The 26,880-nt window shown below is 43.8% G+C and overlaps 1 protein-coding gene across 2 annotated transcripts; it reads right to left on the bottom strand.

The window, feature by feature from the left end:
- Positions 1 to 7,341: 7,341 nt before the first annotated feature.
- On the bottom strand, positions 7,342 to 26,821 carry vcam1b (vascular cell adhesion molecule 1b). 2 transcript variants are annotated; one of them, XM_072388872.1, is made up of 10 exons: positions 26,659 to 26,821; positions 24,364 to 24,666; positions 23,988 to 24,287; positions 19,735 to 19,995; positions 19,363 to 19,632; positions 17,354 to 17,629; positions 11,764 to 12,066; positions 11,054 to 11,326; positions 8,257 to 8,517; positions 7,342 to 8,171 (listed from the first exon to the last, which is right to left on the bottom strand). In XM_072388872.1, exons 1-10 carry the CDS (start codon positions 26,702 to 26,704, stop codon positions 8,008 to 8,010), a joined length of 2,457 nt encoding a protein of 818 aa, XP_072244973.1. In that variant the 5' UTR covers positions 26,705 to 26,821; the 3' UTR covers positions 7,342 to 8,007. The 2 variants fall into 2 exon arrangements, with proteins under 2 accessions (XP_072244973.1, XP_072244974.1); XM_072388873.1 differs by having other exon boundaries at positions 7,342 to 8,168.
- Positions 26,822 to 26,880: the final 59 nt, after the last annotated feature.

Genomic DNA, 26,880 nt, shown 5'->3' with positions numbered 1-26,880 from the left:
ATAAAGGCGCCCGGTTCGTACCCTGTATTTCCACAAAGTACAACAATGAGTACTACAGCTGCTACTTCTACTACTACACATGACTTTATGCTGAACTAGAGCTTGAAATGAGAACAATTTACAGCCATTTTAATTATTTCTAACGTCTAAAGCCTTATAACACTTTCAGTTGATTAAAAAAAAGGAAAATTGTTTGTTTACTGTGTAAAAACATGAACAAAATCTGTTTGGAAAAATAAATTTTCTTTATTGTATTTAATCCATATTCATATTTCAAATAGTATATGTCCTATGTAATGACAAGTACTAATTTCTATTCTTAGAAATGTGATAAAAGTATGAATGAGCATACAGTGAATAAAATAAGAACATGTTAATGGAATATTACCTTAATTTAAGTAAGATTTGTTTAGTATTCTTATGAAACAAAGTAAGTAAACTTTATTTTACCAATCCAGCATGTATTCTTAGTAATACTTTAAGTTGCTCCAGTTTTGCACACAAAAGTGCAATAAATACACTTCAAATTCTGCTTTTTTACAGTTAAATACGGCTAAAATACACTAAAATAAATTTGATAAACTTCGTACTTTTACAGCTGTTCGGTGTCATTTTCATGATGAAACATTTGGATTAAAACCTCACTTCTTTCTTATGAATACTTCATCAAACAACCTTTGATATTTACAGGAAAAGTTGACTGACTTGTTGTTTTGGGGCTCTGAAAAATGACCAGATGTTTCTTTTTGTTCACTCTGTGATAAATAAACCCAAAAACACACATTAGACAGTTTTATAATGGGATGAGTCACGTATCTGAACTAAAGTCACTAAATGTGTCCTGAAAAAGCAGATCTGATATTATTTATGGTTGTTTTTCATGAAAGATTTGACCTCATATTTGTTTAAAGTTGAATAAGCCAAAGAAATATTATTATTATTATATTTTGTAGTTAAAAGTCTGACTTTTCTAACAAAGAAAACTGCTTAAAAAATAGTCAAAAATTGACAAAATATGTTCAAGTCCTCATTTATCTGAACACAACCAGGAGAAAAATGAATAAAATATATTAGATTTCAGCATATCTGAGTCAGACTGACTTATGATGAGTTAACTTCAACTATTGTGGTTTAAACTGGTGATTAAACTGTAAAAAAATATATATTTTATTAATATTTTGCTCAAAGATACTTTTCACACATTTTTACTGATAAAAATTAACGACAATTTACCAACATATTTTGTTCCTTTATGGGTGGAAAGTGTCAAACTTTGGGGTAAATAAAGAAATATATTCCAAAAATATGCTTCCAGTTCACTGTTAAAATACACAAAAATATATTTAACAAACATTTTGACATGAAATACTTTAGTAAAAGCAGATAACTTAAAGTATATTTAAAGTATAATTGATGATTTGTTTTTTAAACCTTCTTCTTCATGTTTAATCAGTAGAATTTGATGCATTTGCTCAGTTTTAAAAGCCTGTCTTATTTCCACCTGTTTTAACAAACATTTTGACATGAAACACTTTAGTAAAAGCAGATAACTTAAAGTATATTTAACAATAAAGTGAAGCAATAAGTCAAAGTGGGACAGCTGCAGACTTCACTGGTAACATTTCTACTGAAAATGTGAATATTTAACAGTTTTATGGTGCAGTTGAGTTGTTTTTAATCAATCCTTCTGAGCAGAAATCGACATAAAAATATATATATTCATAATTTATTGATAATTATTAACATTTGTATGAGGTTTAAGTTTAATTCAAGAGTTTAATCGGATTAAATGACTACGTTTTGCAACAAAATTGACTTCCCAAAGAGATTTTTAGCTAAATAAACTTGATGATTTGTTTTTTAAACCTTCTTCTTCATGTTTAATCAGTAGAATTTGATGCATTTGCTCAGTTTTAAAAGCCTGACTTATTTCCACCTGTTTTAAAAAAACATTTTGACCTGAAACACTTTAGTAAAAGCAGATAACTTAAAGTATATTTGACAATAAAGTGAAGCGATAAGTCAAATTGTGACAGCTGCAGACTTCACTGGTAACATTTCTACTGAAAATGTGAATATTTAACAGTTTTATGGTGCAGTTGAGTTGTTTTTAATCAATCCTTCTGAGCAGAAATCGACATAAAAATATATATATTCATAATTTATTGATAATTATTAACATTTGTATGAGGTTTAAGTTTAATTCAAGAGTTTAATCAGATTAAATGACTACGTTTTGCAACAAAATTGACTTCCTAAAGAGATTTTTAGCTAAATAAACTTGATGATTTGTTTTTTAAACCTTCTTCTTCATGTTTAATCAGTAGAATTTGATGCATTTGCTCAGTTTTAAAAGCCTGACTCATTTCCAGCTGTTTCAACAAACATTTTGACCTGAAACACTTTAGTAAAAGCAGATAACTTAAAGTATATTTAACAATAAAGTGAAGCGATAAGTCAAAGTGTGACAGCTGCAGACTTCACTGGTAACATTTCTACTGAAAATGTGAATATTTAACAGTTTTATGGTGCAGTTGAGTTGTTTTTAATCGATCCTTCTGAGCAGAAATCGACATAAAAATATATATATTCATAATTTATTGATAATTATTAACATTTGTATGAAGTTTAATTAAAGTTTAAGTTTAATTCAAGAGTTTAATCGGATTAAATGACTACATTTTGCAACAAAATTGACTTCCTAAAGAGATTTTTAGCTAAATAAACTTGATGATTTGTTTTTTAAACCTTCTTCTTCATGTTTAATCAGTAGAATTTGATGCATTTGCTCAGTTTTAAAAGCCTGACTCATTTCCAGCTGTTTTCTTTCAGCCGTGCAGGAGTCTGGTGTGAGCAGCAGGTGGCGCTCCGGTGCAGCTGATGTGCTGCTGATGCTCTGCGGTGAATCTGGAGCCTCTCAGGTCGAAGTCCGGTTGAGTTATAACAGAGCTATAGCACACGTTCATTCATTCATTCTTCTTAAAGTATTGGTGAAATAAAGACAGATAATGCCTTATTTAGAGGCTGCATCCTCTAAGCCCCGTTCACTCCGTTATATGGATCTCCAGTTATCTAAATATCTTCAGAAGGACGCCGACTTTCACCAAACTGTTCTCAGTGAGTAGATGAACGTATTTCATGCCAGAAATAAGGTTTAAAAACACCGGAGTTCCCCTTTAAATGCAACATGAAGTCAAACATTTTTAACCTTTCTGACATTTCTGCCTGATATTCACTTCAGTTTCATTTATAAAGCAACCAAATCACAACAGATGTCATCTGAAGGCACTGAGCTCCCCCAGCAGTCTGGGCCTATAGCAACAGAACTATGGGATGTTTCAGGCTCACCTGAGCCATCCCTAACTATAAGCTTTATCAGAAAGGAAAGTTTCAGCCTGATCTTAAAGGTAGAGAGGGTGTCTGCTTCCTGAACTGAGAGAAAGAACAGTTTTTGACTAATTTACTTCTGGTTTTGTCGCTCTGAACAGGATTTTTATGTCTGAGTTAGATTTCAGGGCTGAACAGTGAAGATTCCACCTCCTCCAGAGGCATTTATTCAGGCCACATCTGGATTTATTTAGTTATCAAACATCTCACTCTCACATGTCAAAACACACCAAACCAGCAACAGCTGTTCTCCCAAAACATGTTTAAAATGTTCAGTTACGAAACCCGAGGGTGTGAGTGTGTGCGGTGATGAATAACCAAAGGTCTGGCTGCTCAGTTTCCACGGCAACCACATGCCTCGGCGACATCAGGACGGAGAAGAGGACGCCGACGCTCCTTCTTCCTCCACATAGGGATGAAATAGTGACTGACAACGTCACACAGGAAAGCGTTACTGCTGCTGAAGCTGCTGGATCAGGGGTTCACTTAGTTTTTCACCCACTGCCTCCGTGTTTTGTCTCAGTTTCTGTTCAGTAAATGATGACTCAGCGTGATATCTGAGGTTGTAACTGTTGGATTTTCACAGCAGCTGCTTGTTTTTAGGTCTTTGATGCATCAAACTTTTCTCTTTCACTTCACTCTGTGATTCCTTCCCAAACAGTTAGTTTTAATCCTCAGAACAGCTGAAGGTTGAGCTTTAAAAAACACAGAAAAGTAAGTGAATCTGTGCTTCTTCCTTCAGAGAACAGGCGAGGGGAGCATCCAGAGGTCGGACGCTCTGATGCAGGATTCCTCCCCGTCTGCTTCTTGTTCTCTGACAAAAAGAAACAAATTATAAAAGCTTTTTCCTTTTCCGAACTATGTGCTCAGATAACGGCTCTGACTGATGACCGAAGTCTTCTTATCGCTTTAATTCAGACTGTTACTTCATTTCAAACTGAAGGGCTGCATGTTGTGTCCCTGCAGCCGCTGCAGTTTGTGCCGATTCAGCTGAAACACTTTGAGGACTGTTGATAAATGTCTCCATTCGCTCCATCTGGTGTTTTCCTCCCGTGTGGCGTTCACTGTCCTGCTGTGCCTCCGCGACCTCTCACCTCTGGACGCGGTTGTGTAACGGAGAGATCTGCTGCGTTTTGTCATTTTAATCTCCTGCTCCGCTGGTATTTCCTGCTGGAGAGCAGGGATGATGGGGCTTTTTGTTTTCCTGACCTGCAGCGTCTCCGCCAGCAGTTTTTATTCCCTTTTAGAAACGTCTCCGTGTCTTCAGAGCGGCAGGAATCTTAAGTGCAGAACATCTTTGACCTCTGAGCTATATTTACTGTTAAACATACTCAACATGTCAGCCTGGGTTCAGCACGTGTGCAGAATTGTTATTTCACATCCATGAAGAGCTGCAGAGCAGCATCTTTTTAAACAGCAGCATTCCTAAAAGATCTTTGAAACATTGGAGGATAAATCAGGTCTTAAAGTGATTTACAGCAACAGTTTCTGCACATTGCTGACAGGAAAGAGTCAGCTTCTTTTCAGCTTCTTTTCAATTAGATTCAACTCTATAAACCAGGTCCTGCTCATAAGAAAGGATTCATGCTGCTTCTGATCATCTGGAAAGAAATTAATCGCCTTAAATTTGTTAAAACAGCTAAAAAAAAGTCCCTGAAGCTTCACTTTATGTGTTTTCTTAACATTAAAGCATGAAAACCTGTTCGGGTCGACTCCAAACACAGAATAATGAACCCGTTCTGGAGCAGAATATTAGCTCCCTGAGACAGAAACAGCTGCAGGTGTTCACGAACGAATTAAAGCCGATGTTAATGCTGCTCATCACTGCTGGTCAGTCAGTCCCTCTGAGGCTGGAATGGACCTGGAGAACAGACGAGAAGCCTGACCCAAATTCACACCTCGCATCTAAAAACCCTCGAGTTTCCATGACTACGAGCTCGGGAGCCAACGCGCTTCATGCTGAAGACAAAAGGCACCAAAACACTCTCAGTTCAGCCTGTGACGGCTCCAGGAGTTAGACGGATCCCGCCGCCTCAGCCTAAAAACATCCAGAATCAGAGTTTTTTAGTGAAGTCTCAGAACATTCATCACAGCTGCAGAGTTGAATGATCCCCTGAAGTATTTAAAGGCTTTCTGTGGCAGGTTTGTGCCTCTTTGTGGCTGTTTTCTGTCTTTTAAAATTCAATTAAGTTCAGTTTTATTTATTTAGCTCCAAATCCTAAAATATGTCATCTGAAGGAACTTCAAAGATACTAAAGCCAATTACAGGAAACCAAGAGACTGCATTTAAACTTCTCCCTGATCCAATCCCCGTCCTGAGCTGCACGAGGCGACTGTGGAGAGAAAAAAACTCCCTTTTAACAGGAAGAAACCTCCATCAGAACCAGAACCAGGAAGGGTCCATCTGCCTGGACCAGCTGGGGCTGAGAGGACAGGAAAGAGGGGACAACAAGCAGCGTAACACCAGGCCAGAGACACCTTCTGAGAGAGAGAAACACAAGTTAATGACAGCAATGATGTCAGAGGGAGGAGAGGTGCATCATGGGAGCTCCCCCAGCAGGCTGGGCCTATAGCAGCAGAACTATGGGATGTTTCAGGCTCACCTGAGCCATCCCTAACTATAAGCTTTATCAGAAAGGAAAGTTTCAGCCTGATCTTAAAGGTAGAGAGGGTGTCTGCTTCCTGAAGCCAAACTGGCAGCTGGTTCCACAGAGAGGGGCCTGATAACTGAAGGCTCTGCCTCCCATTCTGCTTTTAGGGGCCTGATAACTGAAGGCTCTGCCTCCCATTCTGCTTTTAGGGGCCTGATAACTGAAGGCTCTGCCTCCCATTCTGCTTTTAGGGGCCTGATAACTGAAGGCTCTGCCTCCCATTCTGCTTTTAGGGGCCTGATAACTGAAGGCTCTGCCTCCCATTCTGCTTTTAGGGGCCTGATAACTGAAGGCTCTGCCTCCCATTCTGCTTTTAGGGGCCTGATAACTGAAGGCTCTGCCTCCCATTCTGCTTTTAGGGGCCTGATAACTGAAGGCTCTGCCTCCCATTCTGCTTTTAGGGGCCTGATAACTGAAGGCTCTGCCTCCCATTCTGCTTTTAGGGGCCTGATAACTGAAGGCTCTGCCTCCCATTCTGCTTTTAGGGGCCTGATAACTGAAGGCTCTGCCTCCCATTCTGCTTTTAGGGGCCTGATAACTGAAGGCTCTGCCTCCCATTCTGCTTTTAGGGGCCTGATAACTGAAGGCTCTGCCTCCCATTCTACTTTTAGGGGCCTGATAACTGAAGGCTCTGCCTCCCATTCTGCTTTTAGGGGCCTGATAACTGAAGGCTCTGCCTCCCATTCTGCTTTTAGGGGCCTGATAACTGAAGGCTCTGCCTCCCATTCTGCTTTTAGAAACTCTGGGAACCACAAGGAAACCTGCAGCCTGAGAGCAAAGTGCTCTGTTGGGGAAATATCCAACTGTGAGATCTTTAAGATGTGATGGAGCTCGGTCATTTAGAGCTTTATATGTGAGGAGAAGAAGCTTAAATTCTATTCTGAATCTAACAGGGAGCCAATGAAGCTAAAACTGGAGAAACATGATCTCTGCTGTTAGATCTCACAGTCATTCAGGTCTTTATATCTTTAAGACATGCTTTCAGTTTTAAATGAACTGATTAGTTTCTCAGCTTTTTGTTTCAGTTTTGTATCAGTTTGTTATTTTTCCAGCTTCCCAAAGGACTTTCTTGTCTGTGCTCCAGGAAAATTTCCTCCGTGAGCCAGAAAAACAAACAGTCTGTCTTTTAAATGTGTGTTTAGGAGCTGAAGGTCTGAGCTGCAGCTCAGACGTCACCACGGCAACCGCCCGAGATTCTCCGATGATGTCTCGCCAACGGAGACAAAAGTAAAAGTAAAAGCTGGGAAATTCCCAGAAATAACAATCCGAGGACATTTCAACATGTCGGCACAAGTCACAGAGGTAGAGTTAAGAAATAAATATCTTTAATAAAAGCAAAGAGGAAACGATTGCACACATCTAAAAACCAACAGCTCATGGACACCAACAGGTTAAGTGTTAAAAAGCTTCAGGCTCTTCCTGTCACCGACGGAGAAAGTGTTTTGATTGGTTGTATTTACATTTCAGAGCTTGCAGACGGTGCTTATAACGCCATCTTGGGACACATTGAACGAATGTAATGATTATGACAAGCGATTGTACGATATAATGAGGTAGAAGTCCCATTTTGGAAGTTGGCAGCCAGATTTTACAACACTGTGGTCTGATTTCTCGGAGGGAGTTGGCCTGCAGTGGGAGCTACATGTTGGGAAATTTAGATTCAGGAGACTTGAGCTGCATGTTAGGATGTAGTAACCACACCTCCTCAGGATGGGGAAACTTAGGAATAGTATCCGCAGACCTGCAGGGGCCAGTCACGAGGATGTGGAAGCTAATGGGACGTGACGGTCACATTTTGAGGCGCCAAAGTCACACTTTTTGGAAGCAAAACCCTCGTCTTGTAAGAATGTTTCTGTTTAGTAACCATCTTCCAGGAGTTAGCAGCCAAATTGGTAGGCAACATCTTCAGATGTGACTTTAAGCCACGCTCTGGATCTTTGTAGCTGAGTCTGTTGGCTTGGTCTCAGCCTCAGGCTGAAGGTGGAGTCGACTGGGGCAGCTGATAAAAGCCTTTCTTTCTGGATCTCCTCATGTAGTCGAGGAGGAGAGCTGAAGCTGCCAACCCGGCGGCCGCACAGATTACTGGGATGACGACGACGCCGAGACTGGAAGGATGTCTGGAGCTGCTCTCTGCTGGAACAGGAAGACAAAAAGGTTGTGATGAACTTCAAACCACAACAAACCAAGTCCAAGACACAGAAAGAGACGGTGAACCAACCTCTGACGCTGATGCTGAAGACTTTGATCTGGAAACCGAGGTCATTGGTCACGTTGACCTGATACAGCCCCGAGTCTCTGGTGGTGACGTTAACCAAAAGGAAAGTGCCGTTGCTGGAATAAAGCTCTGTTCCATTTGTCATTTTCTTCAGAGTCACTGCTGATGGCGGGAAGCTGATTGTTTGGCAGCAGACGGTGACATTTTGTCCCTGCTGGACCACCGGAGAGGGCAGGATGAGGATTGTGGTGTTCCTCGGGGGAGCTGGACAACAAGGAAACAGACTGTCGTCAGATGTGTCAGTGTTATGTGTGCGTTTGGGTGTATTCTGCAGGTGTTGCTGTGTATTCTGCAGGTGTTACGGTGTATTCTGCAGGTGTTGCTGTGTATTCTGCAGGTGTTACGGTGTATTCTGCAGGTGTTACGGTGTATTCTGCAGGTGTTACGGTGTATTCTGCAGGTGTTACGGTGTATTCTGCAGGTGTTAGAGTGTATTCTGCAGGTGTTACAGTGTATTGTGCAGGTGTTAGAGTGTATTCTGCAGGTGTTACAGTGTATTCTGCAGGTGTTACAGTGTATTCTGCAGGTGTTACAGTGTATTCTGCAGGTGTTACAGTGTATTCTGCAGGTGTTACAGTGTATTCTGCAGGTGTTACAGTGTATTCTGCAGGTGTTACGGTGTATTCTGCAGGTGTTACAGTGTATTCTGCAGGTGTTAGAGTGTATTCTGCAGGTGTTACAGTGTATTGTGCAGGTGTTACAGTGTATTCTGCAGGTGTTACAGTGTATTCTGCAGGTGTTACAGTGTATTCTGCAGGTGTTACAGTGTATTCTGCAGGTGTTACGGTGTATTCTGCAGGTGTTAGAGTGTATTCTGCAGGTGTTACAGTGTATTCTGCAGGTGTTACAGTGTATTCTGCAGGTGTTACAGTGTATTCTGCAGGTGTTACAGTGTATTGCGCAGGTGTTACAGTGTATTCAGCAGGTGTTACAGTGTATTCAGCAGGTGTTACAGTGTATTCAGCAGGTGTTACAGTGTATTCAGCAGGTGTTACAGTGTATTCTGCAGGTGTTACAGTGTATTCTGCAGGTGTTGCGGTGTATTCTGCAGGTGTTCCGGTGTATTCTGCAGGTGTTACAGTGTATTCTGCAGGTGTTACAGTGTATTCTGCAGGTGTTACAGTGTATTCTGCAGGTGTTCCAGTGTATTCTGCAGGTGTTACAGTGTATTCTGCAGGTGTTACAGTGTATTCTGCAGGTGTTCCAGTGTATTCTGCAGGTGTTACAGTGTATTCTGCAGGTGTTACAGTGTATTCTGCAGGTGTTACAGTGTATTCTGCAGGTGTTACAGTGTATTCTGCAGGTGTTACAGTGTATTCTGCAGGTGTTCCAGTGTATTCTGCAGGTGTTACAGTGTATTCTGCAGGTGTTACAGTGTATTCAGCAGGTGTTACAGACTACTCTTTATGTGCTGTAGCATTTTCCACAGCAACCTGTCTAAATACAACTTTGTGTTGCCTCATGTTTATTATTCCTTATTAAGTGGCACATTTTACAACTAACTGTTCAATCCATAAACCAAGACAAAGTGGAAAACCCCCATAATTGTCTGGATTTATTGGCTGTTTCTTTCTGTCATGTTTAGCTGAAAAGATAAAATAGCTCCAGTTCTGTGCTTTGTCACTCATCGTGTTTCCTGGCAGGTTAAGATTCACTCTGACACATAACAGGACACTCGAGCGAGAAGAATGTGTGGAGGTGTGAGTGACAGCTAATTTCAGCACTGAGGAGGGTCATACAGAAACCCCAATGACCCCCAGCAACAAAAGGAAAGTGAAATGGCATAAACCTGCTCTGCCAGCTGCTTCCTGGTGAGTTCCACTGATACTTATTGGATCAAACGCAGCCCGGAATAAGTCTGTACATGATTCATTTAAATGCCTTTCAATGGATGGTTATAAACGTCTTCCTTTGTAACAGAGTCGAAGCAGCTCAGCTGAACTTGATGACCTTTTGCTTTGATCTTCACCAACACATCACCACCTGATAGTGGACAACCCCGTCATGTGGGTGGATGTCACGCTGGTTTGCTTCTTTTCAGTTTGCACTTCGTTTCAGATAAACTTGATGAATAAAGTCTGTTTAAGTCGCCTTATTTTGATCTAATGCTTAATCCCTTTTCAGTAACTGATCCTAAATGCTTTAATGCAAGAAACAACAACACTTTCGGACATTTTATTGGTCATTCAGGAGGTTTTTGGAGCTGTTGGGTAAGTGTGAGCTGCAATGTTTTCTTAAACCATGAAGGAAGTCCTGGTCGCTTTAAAAAAAAAAAACATTTAGAAACTCCCTTTCATTGTTTTGAAGGAAGAAAGTAATGTTTTTGTCATGCTGTAATCAGTTCTGTATGATATCTGATGTAACAGCAGCCTGGGTAGATGTGTTAATGTGTGTGGCTGGAACGGTTTCATATTACTCCACATGACTTCCCTCTTCAGAGAAATGGTAGGAACGAGCTTTTCCTTTCATTGAGTTTATCACCCAGGCTCTGGCTGACCCTCATTGTTCTGAAATGAATTAATGTGTCAAACCTGCATTTATTGCAGGTGAAGGAAAGCTGAAAGCGAAAAACATCAAGTGTGGAGTGGAGAGTTTATTTCTGGCCGAGCATCATGTGAGAAAGTGGGAGGTTGACTTCTGACAACATAAAATAATCAGGAAGTAAGAACCGTAAGAAGAACTGAAGCCTAAAAACCGGAAATCTCCAAATTAAAGAGGAAAGAAGGAAATAAAATCTCACCTTTAACAGTGACGGAGCTGGAGACCAGCTGGGAGCCGTGCTGATTGGACGCTTCACACTTGTAGAGGGCGGAGTCTTCCAGCAGGGTGGAGGAGATACTGAAGGTCAACCAGGTGGAGGAGATGACATCAGTCCTCTTAAGCTCCTCCCCATTCCTCATCAGCAACAGCGTGGGAGGAGGAGCCCCCTCAGAGCGACAGGTAAACGTCACCCGCTGACCCTCCACCACCTCCTCACCTGGACTGACCGACAGGGAGGTCGTCCTCGGAGGATCTGCATCACAAACAGAAAAGAAGTTTAACAAAACCAGCTAATCTTACATTAAAAACGAGTTAAAAACAAGCTAAACTTAAATCTGACCCGATGATGAGCCCCTGAAATCCTAATTCTGGGGTTATTAAAACCACGATCGGAGTTTAGCCAAAAACTGGTTGAATTTTAGTTTAACTAACCCAGAATATGAGTTTAAAACACCTTGAATCCGAGTTAAAGTCAACAGCTGATCTTGGATTTAGAGATCTAAAGCGAGCTTTTAAAAAACAATATTCTGAGCCGATTAAAACCCGGATACGACATCTGAATCAGGGATAATTAAACCCAGACTTCATCTGAGATAAATCATGATGATTTGGGCTTCACGGATCCATTAAAACCAGAATCAGACAGTAATTACACATAAACATATGATTTCCATGATAAAACCCACTCACAGTGGACCTGCAGAGGGACGCTGGTCCTTCTGGACCGCCACACGTTTCCGTCCTCCATCAACAGCTCCACTGTGCACGTCAGCTCCTGCTGAACCTCGTCGACCCGGTGTTTCAGAACAGAGGAGATGTTCTGTAAAGAACCGGGGAATCGGAAGAGCTCCGACATCAGCGTCGTGTTCCCCGACAGCCAGCGGACCCTCAGCCGATTGGCTGAGAAGACGTTAATGACATCACAGCGAAAGTCGGCCTCCTGGCCGAGGAGGACAGGACCAGAATCCTCCAGAACAGGATCAGATGGGAACGCTGGGGAGACAAAAACCAGCACAGATTCGTTCACAAATGAAGGATCTGAAAGAAAACGGCTCATTTAAAAGCCAGTCGACCCACAGAGAGCCGACACGAGATCAGGACTGATCTGATATCACCAACATTTCATTATTTGGTTGGACAACATCAACACGAACAAGATGACAGACGGAGGTTCTGGTCTGAGAGTCGGAATAAATGATGGTCTGAACCCTTTAAGGACAAAAGTAACTCATTTTATAGCTGCTGACCCACATGAAGACTTAAAACAGACAAAGAAGAGACAGCCAGCATCACACTACGCTCTAATGTAATTTGTTAATCTTTCCAAGACGTCTAAACTTTCCTGATTCCTTAATTACTGATCTTTAGCGCCTTAAACATCAAAACAGCCCTCTCAGTTAGCTTAAGACCTCTAAAACATCTTCAGCGACTTCTTCAACCTAAGAGACCTCTATAAACTCCTTAAGGATCTCTGGATCTACTTCCGGACCTCTATAAACTCCTTAAGGACTTCTGGGTCTTTTTCCGAACCCCTAAAAACTCCTTAAGGACTTCTGGATCTACTTCCGGACCTCTATAAACTCCTTAAGGACTTCTGGGTCTTTTTCCGAACCCCTAAAAACTCCTTAAGGACTTCTGGATCTACTTCCGGACCCCTAAAAACTCCTTAAGGACCTCTGGATTTCTTTCCGGACCCCTAAAAACTCCTTAAGGACCTCTGGATTTCTTTCCGGACCCCTAAAAACTCCTTAAGGACTTCTGGGTCTTTTTCCGGACCTCTAGAAACTCCTGAAGGATCTCTGGATCTACTTCCGGACCCCTAAAAACTCCTTAAGGACCTCTGGATTTCTTTCCGGACCCCTAAAAACTCCTTAAGGACTTCTGGATTTCTTTCCGGACCTCTAAAAACTCCTGAAGGACTTCTGGATCTACTTCCGGACCCCTAAAAACTCCTCAAGGACTTCTGGATCTACTTCCGGACCTCTAAAAACTCCTGAAGGACTTCTGGATTTCTTTCCGAACCCCTAAAAACTCCTTAAGGACTTCTGGGTCTTTTTCCGGACCTCTAAAAACTCCTTAAGGACTTCTGGATCTACTTCTGGACCCCTAAAAACTCCTCAAGGACTTCTGGATCTTCTTCTGGACCCCTAAAAACTCCTTAAGGACTTCTGGATCTACTTCTGGACCCCTAAAAACTCCTTAAGGACTTCTGGATCTACTTCTGGACCCCTATAAACTCCTTAAGGACCTCTGGATTTCTTTCCGAACCCCTAAAAACTCCTTAAGGACCTCTGGATCTACTTCCAGACCAAAAAACCTACAAAGTAGTTGAAGTAACATGAGGTTTGAGTAAAAGCTTTTCCAGGAAACCCTCAGGATTTAAAGGATGATGTTTTCATTCCTTGAAGGGAGCTTTAGGTCTCCATGGTTTATTAAACATTCTTGTTTAATAAACAAGAATTGTTTTTGCCTCGCAGTGATCGGACGTTGCAGCACTTTGGATCTGGGTTTGAAGGGGGTCATGGTGTTGCTTCCAGCCTCAGTTTCTGAGTGAATGAACTCTTGACTTCAAACCGCTGAGGCTCGGCTGTCTGCTGAAACCATTTCATGTCAGGATTACTGTCAGAGACACTGACTCCTCTCCTCCTGATGTGTGGGAAGGTTTCACAGTGTTTCAATGACTGGTCATGGGGGGTGAAAATGTGTGCGTGGGTGCTGGTATTTGGCTCGATTCTTCATCGTTGTCGCTTCCTGTAAAGTTTGTCCTCCTCATCTCAGACTACAACATTAAGGCTGCTTATTATCTAAAATTCCTGTCAGAGTCTCGACCCCGAGGCTTTCTGTAACTGCTCAAAAACAGTTGTTCAGTTTGAAAAGTCTTATCTGAGTCAGTTTTGAGCTGCGGTTACTCATAAAAGGAGGAAGTTCTGCATTCACTGGGACTATTTTCAGCTCCTGGGAGTATTTTTGGCTCCGTGACGAGGGATCCCTCCGCCCACCGCAGCAGTGCTGTGGTTTTAACAGTCAACAGTGGAAAGTATTTGCTGACAACACGAAAAAACACAGTTTGAGCTCGTTCACACAAAGATGTGTGAGGAAATGTTGTTTCTCTCTAACACTGAATCAACAGTGTAAAACTACCCGACCTTTGACCTCTAAGAGCGCAGCAGCAGGACTGAACGTGTCCAAATAAAGCCGGCTGAGTGGAGATGAATCACGATGAGTCATGTGTGGATTTGTGCACTTCTTAAGAAGCCTCATATCTGATTTATGAGAAGTTTCTCTTTCTCTATTAAACTCTAACTCCTGCTGAGCTTCCAGCATGTCCGGACTGCTGGGAATAATCAGGAAGACGAGCCAAAAGATGGATTTGAATCATTCTTAAGTATTCATTACACAGCAACAACCTACTGGTTCTGCTTCACACGTCCTTTCCTGTTACAGCTCATTTTCTAACACACATATGTCAAAGTCCGGTCCTGGAGGGCCGCTGTCCTGCAGGTTTTAGATGCTTCAACACACCTGATTCAGATTAAATGGATCTCTTCCAAAGATTGTTTCATTCTGCAGAAACCAGCTAATGAGGCATTGATCTGAAGCAGGGAAACAGCTAAAACCTGCAGGACAGCGGCCCTCCAGGACCGGAGTTTGACATCCCTGCTCTTGTTTGGACCAACTTCCGTCTATAAAAAGCTCAAAACAACAAGAAGTTAGCTGGCATAGTTTGGCAGTGAGTCGCAGCAGCGGGGAAACTTTAGTCCAGCTTCCGTTGGTTATGGTGTGTTAACAAGCTCGCCAAAAAGTTCAGTGTTTTTATCACCTGGTTTGAATCATACTTCTAGTTCAGGGATGTCAAAGTCCGGTCCTCGAGGGCCGCTGTCCTGCAGGTTTTAGACGTTTCCCTGCTTCAACACACCTGATTCAGATTAAATGGATCTCTTCGAAAGATTGTTAAGTTCTGCACAAGTCTGCTAATGATGCATTGATCTGATTCAGGTGCGTTGAAGCAATGAAACATCTAAAACCTACAGGAAAACATCTAAAACCTGCAGGAAAACATCTAAAACCTGCAGGAAAACATCTAAAAGATGCAGGAAAACATCTAAAAGATGCAGGAAAACATCTAAAACCTGCAGGAAAACATCTAAAACCTGCAGGAAAACATCTAAAACCTGCAGGAAAACATCTAAAACCTGCAGGAAAACATCTAAAACCTGCAGGAAAACATCTAAAACCTGCAGGAAAACATCTAAAACCTGCAGGAAAACATCTAAAACCTGCAGGAAAACATCTAAAACCTGCCGGAAAACATCTAAAACCTGCAGGAAAACATCTAAAACCTGCCGGAAAACATCTAAAACCTGCCGGAAAACATCTAAAACCTGCCGGAAAACATCTAAAACCTGCAGGAAAACATCTAAAACCTGCCGGAAAACATCTAAAACCAGCAGGAAAACATCTAAAACCTGCAGGAAAACATCTAAAACCTGCTGGAAAACATCTAAAACCAGCAGGAAAACATCTAAAACCTGCCGGAAAACATCTAAAACCAGCAGGAAAACATCTAAAACCTGCAGGAAAACATCTAAAACCTGCAGGAAAACATCTAAAACCTGCAGGAAAACATCTAAAACCTGCAGGAAAACATCTAAAACCTGCCGGAAAACATCTAAAACCAGCAGGAAAACATCTAAAACCTGCAGGAAAACATCTAAAACCTGCAGGAAAACATCTAAAACCTGCAGGAAAACATCTAAAACCTGCAGGGAAACATCTAAAACCTGCAGGAAAACATCTAAAACCTGCAGGAAAACATCTAAAACCTGCAGGAAAACATCTAAAACCTGCCGGAAAACATCTAAAACCAGCAGGAAAACATCTAAAACCTGCAGGAAAACATCTAAAACCTGCAGGGAAACATCTAAAACCTGCAGGGAAACATCTAAAACCTGCAGGAAAACATCTAAAACCTGCAGGAAAACATCTAAAACCTGCAGGAAAACATCTAAAACCTGCAGGAAAACATCTAAAACCTGCAGGAAAACATCTAAAACCTGCAGGAAAACATCTAAAACCTGCAGGAAAACATCTAAAACCTGCCGGAAAACATCTAAAACCTGCAGGAAAACATCTAAAACCTGCAGGAAAACATCTAAAACCTGCAGGAAAACATCTAAAACCTGCAGGAAAACATCTAAAACCTGCCGGAAAACATCTAAAACCTGCAGGAAAACATCTAAAACCTGCAGGAAAACATCTAAAACCTGCAGGAAAACATCTAAAACCTGCAGGAAAACATCTAAAACCTGCAGGAAAACATCTAAAACCTGCAGGAAAACATCTAAAACCTGCAGGAAAACATCTAAAACCTGCAGGAAAACATCTAAAACCTGCAGGGAAACATCTAAAACCTGCAGGAAAACATCTAAAACCTGCAGGAAAACATCTAAAACCTGCAGGAAAACATCTAAAACCTGCAGGAAAACATCTAAAACCTGCAGGAAAACATCTAAAACCTGCAGGAAAACATCTAAAACCTGCAGGAAAACATCTAAAACCTGCCGGAAAACATCTAAAACCTGCAGGAAAACATCTAAAACCTGCAGGAAAACATCTAAAACCTGCAGGAAAACATCTAAAACCTGCAGGAAAACATCTAAAACCTGCAGGAAAACGTCTAAAACCTGCCGGAAAACATCTAAAACCTGCAGGAAAACATCTAAAACCTACAGGAAAACATCTAAAAGATGCAGGAAAACATCTAAAACCTGCAGGAAAACATCTAAAAGATGCAGGAAAACATCTAAAACCTGCAGGAAAACATCTAAAACCTACAGGAAAACATCTAAAACCTGCAGGAAAACATCTAAAACCTGCAGGAAAACATCTAAAACCAGCAGGAAAACATCTAAAACCTGCAGGAAAACATCTAAAACCTGCAGGAAAACATCTAAAACCTGCAGGAAAACATCTAAAACCTGCAGGAAAACATCTAAAACCTGCAGGAAAACATCTAAAACCTGCAGGAAAACATCTAAAACCTGCAGGAAAACATCTAAAACCTGCAGGAAAACATCTAAAACCTGCAGGAAAACATCTAAAACCTGAAGGACAGCGGCCCTCGAGGACCGGAGTTTGACATCCCTGCTCTACTACTTTGAACAGAAACCTGAGACATATTTCTATGGTTTTCAGCTTCCTCTCTGTTCAGTTGAATCTCCTTCAGCTCTAAGAGGTTTCATTGAAAACGATAAAAGCCATAAAGGCCTCTCAGACTCACAGTAGACGTGGACGTGGATGTCTCTGGTCCTGATGACGGCGTCGCACTCGGCCTCACACCTGTATCCGCCCTGATGCTGGAGGTCCAGCTCCAGCAGGTGGAGCTGGGACAGCCCGTCCTCCTGCTGCGTCCTCTGGAGGACGATCCAATCCTGGTCCGTCCTCCTCCAGGTGAGGATTGGGGGGTACAGGCATCCGGAGGCCCTGCAGCCTAGAATCAGAGCCGAGCCCCGTTCTGCTGAGAGCTGAGGACTCGCCTCCACCTGCAGGGGGTGAGCTGAGGGACACGAGTCTCATTAAACTCACATTAAAACTGATATTGATCAAAGCCAATCTATCACGACTGATGACCAGTTCTGTGTCTGTCATACAGCTTTATTAGTTCCTCTCATTTGTGGTTCTACGAAGGTTGAACAAGCTACTGAATGCTATCTGAGCAGCATCCCTCTTTACCTTTAAAGATCATGATATATACGACAGATCTAGTGTTTACTGAGGAAATATCTGAACATACTGAGTCTTTCTATGCATCTTTGCCTGGAATAAGACCCTAAATCCAGATGAGATGAAGAGGAGACGTCGAGGATGCAGAGCAGGAACAAAATGGATAAAAAGGAGGAGGAAGTTTAAAGCATTTCTTCCTTTAATCATCAGGGGAAATGTGAGATCTCTGGTGGATAAAATGGACGAACTTGGAGCCCACAGCAGGAATATCAGAGACCTGGCTGCAGGAACAGCTCTAACAGCTCTCTGCTCAGCTTTAAGACTATCCGGGCAGACAGAGACTGCAGACAGAGCGCTAACAGTAAAGGAGGAGGATCACAGAGCTGGTTAACAACAGATGGTGGAATCCTGGACCTGGCTGCAGGAACAACTCTAACAGCTCTCTGCTCAGCTTTAAGACTATCCGGGCAGACAGAGACTGCAGACAGAGCGCTAACAGTAAAGGAGGAGGATCACAGAGCTGGTTATCAACAGATGGTGGAATCCTGGAGCGTCTCTGCAGCCCAGATGTTGAACTGCTGGCTGTGAGTTTCTGTCTCAGTTCACCTGAGTTACCTGCTGACGCTGTGTGTGACATCATCAGCTGAGTTGTTGCTAAGCTACAGAAACAGCAGCCCAACCCACTGATGGAGACCCCTGAAGGTTCCTACCACACCTTCCTCTCTGCTGCACTTCAGTTTTCTACATTTATGTTTTATTTTGTTATCTGTAACATCTTTAAAAACAATAATTAATCCTGCAGGGGTATAATTTACCTTCAGGGATTAATAAAGGTTTATTGGATTGAAGTGAACACCTTTCTGAACACCCTGAACCTGCCTTTACTCTAAACTACCTTTTCTAGCTTTCACCCGAGTTTTTTACTGCACTGAAGCTTGAGTTGTTCCTCATTTCAAATTCAAAACAATGAATCTTTGAACCACAAGAGAGACATTTGGGATTCAAACTGGCTTCTCTGCAGAGGATGTTTAAGACAAAACTCCCATAACTTAATAAAACTAACTATAAATATCTGATTATTGATCCTGAACATCCCTCTCCTTTATCAACACTTCGTTACGACATCTTCTTTCAGGATGATTACATTTAAATTCTTCTCATCAAAGACAAATAATCTCATCAATCCTGAAAGTTATGAGCTGTTCGGTTATAAAACCAGCTGCTGAAGCTTCAGTATTTGTTTAAATCACAAACCAGACAAACACAGGACAAGACAAACTTCTAAAATATGCTCATAATGCTCCGATTTAAAACCTGAAACCTCTAAATTCCAGCTGTGTCCGATGCTTAAAGTTGGGCAACAACAGTTTTAAGTCACAGTTTGTATCGTTAAAAGATGTAAAAGTGGTTTAAAGTTTGATATATTAACGTTATATCATTCAACATGGCTTCCTAAACTGGCCTGAATTCAAAGATTCACTGATAAAATCACAGATTTTGTGATAATATCCTGAATTTGAAGATTTTCCTTCAGTATGGAGCTAAAAGAGAAAGCAGTAAAAGCACCTCTGACAGTGAAGGAGCTGGACACCATCTGGGAGTCGTACAGGTTGGAGGCTTCACACCTGTAGAGGGCGGAGTCTTCCAGCCGGGCGGAGGAGCGGGTGAACTTTAGCACCGAGGAGGCGGAGTCACTCACCGCAAGCTCCTCCTCCCCCTTCCTCAAAACCAAAGTGGGGGGCGGGGAGCCGTGCGAGCGACAGGTGAAGGTCACCCGCTGACCCTCCACCACCTCCGTACCTGGACTCACGGTCAGGGAGGTGCCGGTGGGCGGAGCTGTGGAGGGGACAGGTGTCAGATTCTCACAGGTGGACAAAAGGAGACAATAAGGAAGCCTGGAAGGGACACAAAGAAGGCAAAAGGACCAAAGGTTCTGACCGTAAACGGTGAGGTTCACCGTGGCGGTGACGTTTCCTTCGCCGTTTTGGGCCTCGCACTCGTACTGCCCAGCATCAGAGAGCCGCGCCTCCATGAAGACGAGCCGACCGCCTGGACCTCGCTGCAGAACCCGGCCGTCTGGCGCCCTGAAGGTCCAGCTGAGGCTCGGCTCCGGGTTTCCCGCCGCAGAACAGCTGAGAGCGAGCGGAGAGTTTTCCATCACCTCCACGGAGTCCGATACTTCCAGGAAAACTGGAGCATCTGCAGGGGAGAGGGAGGAGTCAAGGTTCTGTTCTGTTGGGACGAATGAGTCCGACCAGGGCAGGAAACCGGCAGCAGGAGTCAGGACTCAGAACCAGACCAACGGGATAAAGATCCAGACCAACAGGATAAAGATCCAGACCAACAGGACTCAGAACCAGACCAACAGGACTCAGAACCAGACCAACAGGACTCAGAACCAGACCAACGGGATAAAGATCCAGACCAACAGGATAAAGATCCAGACCAACAGGACTCAGAACCAGACCAACAGGACTCAGAACCAGACCAACGGGACTCAGAACCAGACCAACAGGACAAAGATCCAGACCAACGGGATAAAGATCCAGACCAACAGGACTCAGAACCAGACCAACGGGACTCAGAACCAGACCAACAGGATAAAGATCCAGACCAACAGGACTCAGAACCAGACCAACAGGACAAAGAACCAGACCAACGGGACTCAGAACCAGACCAACGGGACTCAGAACCAGACCAACGGGACTCAGAACCAGACCAACGGGACTCAGAACCAGACCAACGGGACTCAGAACCAGACCAACGGGACTCAGAACCAGACCAACGGGACTCAGAACCAGACCAACAGGACTCAGAACCAGACCAACAGGACTCAGAACCAGACCAACAGGACTCAGAACCAGACCAACGGGACTCAGAACCAGACCAACAGGACTCAGAACCAGACCAACGGGATAAAGATCCAGACCAACGGGATAAAGATCCAGACCAACAGGACTCAGAACCAGACCAACAGGACTCAGAATCAGACCAACGGGATAAAGATCCAGACCAACAGGACTCAGAACCAGACCAACGGGACTCAGAACCAGACCAACAGGACTCAGAACCAGACCAACAAGACTCAGAACCAGACCAACAGGACTCAGAACCAGACCAACGGGACTCAGAACCAGACCAACAGGACTCAGAACCAGACCAACGGGACTCAGAACCAGACCAACAGGACTCAGAACCAGACCAACAGGACTCAGAACCAGACCAACGGGATAAAGATCCAGACCAACAGGATAAAGATCCAGACCAACAGGACTCAGAACCAGACCAACAGGACTCAGAACCAGACCAACGGGACTCAGAACCAGACCAACAGGACAAAGATCCAGACCAACGGGATAAAGATCCAGACCAACAGGACTCAGAACCAGACCAACGGGACTCAGAACCAGACCAACAGGATAAAGATCCAGACCAACAGGACTCAGAACCAGACCAACAGGACAAAGAACCAGACCAACGGGACTCAGAACCAGACCAACGGGACTCAGAACCAGACCAACGGGACTCAGAACCAGACCAACGGGACTCAGAACCAGACCAACGGGACTCAGAACCAGACCAACGGGACTCAGAACCAGACCAACGGGACTCAGAACCAGACCAACAGGACTCAGAACCAGACCAACAGGACTCAGAACCAGACCAACAGGACTCAGAACCAGACCAACGGGACTCAGAACCAGACCAACAGGACTCAGAACCAGACCAACGGGATAAAGATCCAGACCAACGGGATAAAGATCCAGACCAACAGGACTCAGAACCAGACCAACAGGACTCAGAATCAGACCAACGGGATAAAGATCCAGACCAACAGGACTCAGAACCAGACCAACGGGACTCAGAACCAGACCAACAGGACTCAGAACCAGACCAACAAGACTCAGAACCAGACCAACAGGACTCAGAACCAGACCAACGGGACTCAGAACCAGACCAACAGGACTCAGAACCAGACCAACGGGACTCAGAACCAGACCAACGGGACTCAGAACCAGACCAACGGGACTCAGAACCAGACCAACAGGACTCAGAACCAGACCAACAGGACTCAGAACCAGACCAACGGGATAAAGATCCAGACCAACAGGATAAAGATCCAGACCAACAGGACTCAGAACCAGACCAACAGGACTCAGAACCAGACCAACGGGATAAAGATCCAGACCAACGGGATAAAGATCCAGACCAACAGGACTCAGAACCAGACCAACAGGACTCAGAACCAGACCAACAGGACTCAGAACCAGACCAACAGGACTCAGAACCAGACCAACGGGATAAAGATCCAGACCAACGGGACTCAGAACCAGACCAACGGGACTCAGAACCAGACCAACAGGACTCAGAACCAGACCAACAGGACTCAGAACCAGACCAACAGGACTCAGAACCAGACCAACGGGACTCAGAACCAGACCAACAGGACTCAGAACCAGACCAACGGGACTCAGAACCAGACCAACAGGATAAAGATCCAGACCAACAGGACTCAGAACCAGACCAACGGGACTCAGAACCAGACCAACAGGACTCAGAACCAGACCAACAGGATAAAGATCCAGACCAACAGGACTCAGAACCAGACCAACAGGACTCAGAACCAGACCAACGGGATAAAGATCCAGACCAACAGGACTCAGAACCAGACCAACGGGACTCAGAACCAGACCAACAGGACTCAGAACCAGACCAACGGGATAAAGATCCAGACCAACAGGACTCAGAACCAGACCAACAGGACTCAGAACCAGACCAACGGGATAAAGATCCAGACCAACAGGACTCAGAACCAGACCAACGGGACTCAGAACCAGACCAACAGGACTCAGAACCAGACCAACAGGACTCAGAACCAGACCAACAGGACTCAGAACCAGACCAACGGGATAAAGATCCAGACCAACAGGACTCAGAACCAGACCAACAGGACTCAGAACCAGACCAACGGGATAAAGATCCAGACCAACAGGACTCAGAACCAGACCAACAGGACTCAGAACCAGACCAACAAGACTCAGAACCAGACCAACAGGACTCAGAACCAGACCAACAGGACTCAGAACCAGACCAACAAGACTCAGAACCAGACCAACAGGATAAAGATCCAGACCAACAGGACTCAGAACCAGACCAACAGGATAAAGATCCAGACCAACAGGATAAAGATCCAGACCAACGGGATAAAGATCCAGACCAACAGGACTCAGAACCAGACCAACAGGACTCAGAACCAGACCAACAAGACTCAGAACCAGACCAACAGGACTCAGAACCAGACCAACAAGACTCAGAACCAGACCAACAAGACTCAGAACCAGACCAACAGGACTCAGAACCAGACCAACAGGACTCAGAACCAGACCAACAGGATAAAGATCCAGACCAACAGGACTCAGAACCAGACCAACAGGATAAAGATCCAGACCAACAGGATAAAGATCCAGACCAACAGGACTCAGAACCAGACCAACAGGATAAAGATCCAGACCAACAGGACTCAGAACCAGACCAACAGGATAAAGATCCAGACCAACAGGACTCAGAACCAGACCAACAGGACTCAGAACCAGACCAACAGGATAAAGATCCAGACCAACAGGATAAAGATCCAGACCAACAGGACTCAGAACCAGACCAACAGGATAAAGATCCAGACCAACAGGACTCAGAACCAGACCAACAGGATAAAGATCCAGACCAACAGGACTCAGAACCAGACCAACAGGATAAAGATCCAGACAGCTCTGTGGCTTCCATCTGAGTCCTGTTAGTCTGGATCAGAATCTCAGTCTGGATCAGAATCCTGTTAGTCTGGACTCAGATTTAGACCAACAGAACTCAGATTTAGACCAACAGAACTCAGATTTAGACCAACAGAACTCAGATTTAGACCAACAGAACTCAGATTTAGACCAACAGAACTCAGATTTTGACCAACAGAACTCAGATTTTGACCAACAGAACTCAGATTTAAACAAACAGAACTCAGATTTAGACCAACAGAACTCAGATCCAGACCAACAGATCCAGATCCAGAGATCCTCGTGGCCTGAACCCAAGTCTGGATCAGAATGTCTGAGGGGATCCAGTTTGTCAGGACTTGGATTCAGGTGTCAGTCGGAGGCCGACTGGAGCGACCGGACTCAAACTGAGGAAGCTGGACTTACAGCGGATGTTTAAGGAGATGCTGGACTCTCTGGACCGGTTCTGCAGGCCCTGCAGCTCCAGCGTGGCCCTGCAGGTGAAGCTCTCTCCCAAGTCCTGCTTCTGGGGCGTGAAGCTGTACTCGGACCGCACCGAAATGGCTGCTGGATCTCCTGTGATGGCGTTCAGGACCGTGTCTCCTCTCAGCCAGGTGAGGCTCAGGTGCTCGGTGGGATAAAGGTCAAACACCTGGCAGCTCAGGGTGGACTCCGCCCCCAACCTCAGGCGGTCCTGACCTGCGATCACAGGGGCTGAAGGGAAGGCTGGAACCAGAGGAGGACGGGTAAGAATCTGGAAGTCTTTGGGCTCGGATTATTAGAAGGAGGAAGTAAAACTCACAGTAAACCTGAACGTTGGTGATGACGTGTCGCTGCTGCTCTCCGCAGCGGACCTGACACTTCAGCGCTCCTTCGTGCTCCGTCGTCACGCGGTTGATGGTCAGCACCGAGTGAGTCTGGTTGGTGCTGATGGAGGCGCCCAGGGGGTTGTCCCCCATCCAAGACCAGGACACGGCCGGCGCCGTGGGACAGTCCCGGATCCGGCAGACCAGCTGCTGCGGATCTCCCAGGCTGAACAGCGGCCTGGTGGGCGACACGTCCACCTGCAGTCCCTGAACGCACCACGAGGACGTGAGGACCAGCGCTGTGGAGAAAAGCAGGAAAGACTCATTACTTCTCCCATTGTTTCCCACAGAAGTGGAACAGTTTTTAAACGCTTTCGGTTTCATTTTGAAACGCTCCGTTTTCCCACATCAACGCTTCAATGTTCCCGTTTAAGTTGCAATGCTCCGATTTCTGCTGTTTTAAATCATTATTTCAGTGGTAATATTTGACTAAATCGGTCCAGAATCAGCAGCTGCAGCCGGGTTGAAAACCACCAACTTGTTTGAGCTCCACAGGCTTTTTCAGACTTCTTTCCTCGGTGTTTTGTGAGTGATTTGCCTTTTCACCGGTCAGCTACAACAGATATTTATGGTGTCAGAGTTGACTTCAGAGGCCACGAACTTCAGAACTACTTCTGTCCACAAGGACGGAAACACGGGACGGCTCATGTGATTCTTCCTCAGCAGGAAACACTTTTACTTCTGGAAAAGCGTTAAAACTGTGCAAATAGTCTGCAACAGTCAGCAGTTTGACGTTGTTAGTGAGAGTAAAAGGAACAAAAAGGTGGGAAAAGCTTTATATTTTAGGATATTCATTTATCTACAACCCCAATTAAACAAAAGTTGGATTGAAAATTTAAAGAAAAACCCAACAAAATGACTTTAATGATGAATAATTTGTTCAGAACAGAAGATAGAAAACATGTCAGATGTTGAAAATGAGACATTTTTGCTCTTTAATGTAAGATATCGGATTATTTTTGATCCGATGGTCCATGTTTGCCCTCTTCCTTTGACAACATCTGGAACTATGATTCTAAATGTTTTCAGGCGGTGAAACATCTGGACTGCAGGCAGGTCAGTGCAGCAGCTGGAGTAGATGCAGGATGTGGTTTAACTTTGTCCTGCTGAAATATTCAAGGCCTTCCCTGAAGAAGATGTTGCTCTAACACCTGTTTGTACCTTTCAGCTTTGATGGAGCCTTTCCAGATGTGCAGTTATAACACAGTTATTATGTTATAATACATAATATGTTATGTTATAACACAGTTATCCTTTTCTGAGACGAGTTGAGCTAAAAGGTTTCATTAAATGGTAAAAATGTCTCACTTTAAGCATTTTATACGATTAAAAACAGGTAAATTAAAGTGAAAAATGGCTGAATTCTGCTTTTATTCACGCTGATGTTTTACTGAGGCTGAGGAGTCAGAGTCTGGTTGTTTTCTTATTGAACATCTTTGGAAATTCCTTCCAGCAGCTTTTCTTGAACTCGAGTAAAAGGAGGTCATGTTTTCTTCTGCTGTTTTAGAGCTTTTTGCTGTTCAAACACACCTGATTCCAACGACCCGCTCGTTCAGATCAGCTGTGTTTGATCAGGCAAACATCGAAAAACACAGAATTTCCTCTGGAGCAGGACTGGAAATCACTGCTTTAATGCAGTAAAACAGGAACTGGTTCACCGATAATTCAAATTAAACACCAGGAAACACTTTAAAAACACCTTTGTTCAGTTATTTGAATAAACATTTAATTAACTGTGACATAAACAAAGGAAAATAATCAATTTGTGTTGAAGTTTTCCTCTAAAATGATGATTAAAAGGATTTTTTACACATTAACAAAACAATTAATCAGCTCAATACGAGATAAAAGGATAAAGGAGAAAAGGTGAGAAGCAAACAGTGTTTCTCAACCTCCGACCCTTCATGAAGTCACCTGATGAGATTAAAGCCTCTGATAAACTGATATTTGAGTAGAATACGTCTAATTCCTCCTCTGTGTGCTAAAAACAGAGAATATTCTACAGGAACATGTCATAAATGTGGGTTTCAGCTCTGTTTTCACCTCACGTGCGTCCGTTTTATTGATTTAATGAAAGAAATACACAGCAGCTGAAGATATTCCCACTAAAACGACCCTCTGATGGTTCAGAATTACAGAATTAGACTGAAAATAAGCGTAAATCTGTCCATGAAAGCGTCAACACACCCCCTCACAGCTGAGAATCATTCAGATCATGAGCTGAAGCTTACCTGAGAGGAGCTGAACAAAGGTCCTGAAGGACCCCGGCTGATCCATCGTCGGGGGGGGAATCGAACGCGTGACGGATGAATGAATGACTGAGCAGCAGAGCAGCTTCTCCTTTGTGTCGCTGCTTCAGAGTCTGAGGCAGAAAATGAGCTCAACACATGAAACACAGACATGAAACCCTGGGATGAGCCTTTTATGTCCGAGCCCACGGACCACAGCGCCCC

This window comes from Leuresthes tenuis, unplaced genomic scaffold (genome assembly GCF_036924035.1).
Source record: "Leuresthes tenuis unplaced genomic scaffold, fLeuTen1.0.hap1 SCAF_7, whole genome shotgun sequence".
Classification (NCBI taxonomy): Eukaryota; Metazoa; Chordata; class Actinopteri; order Atheriniformes; family Atherinopsidae; genus Leuresthes; species Leuresthes tenuis.
This window is presented reverse-complemented; position numbering and strand designations above follow the sequence as displayed.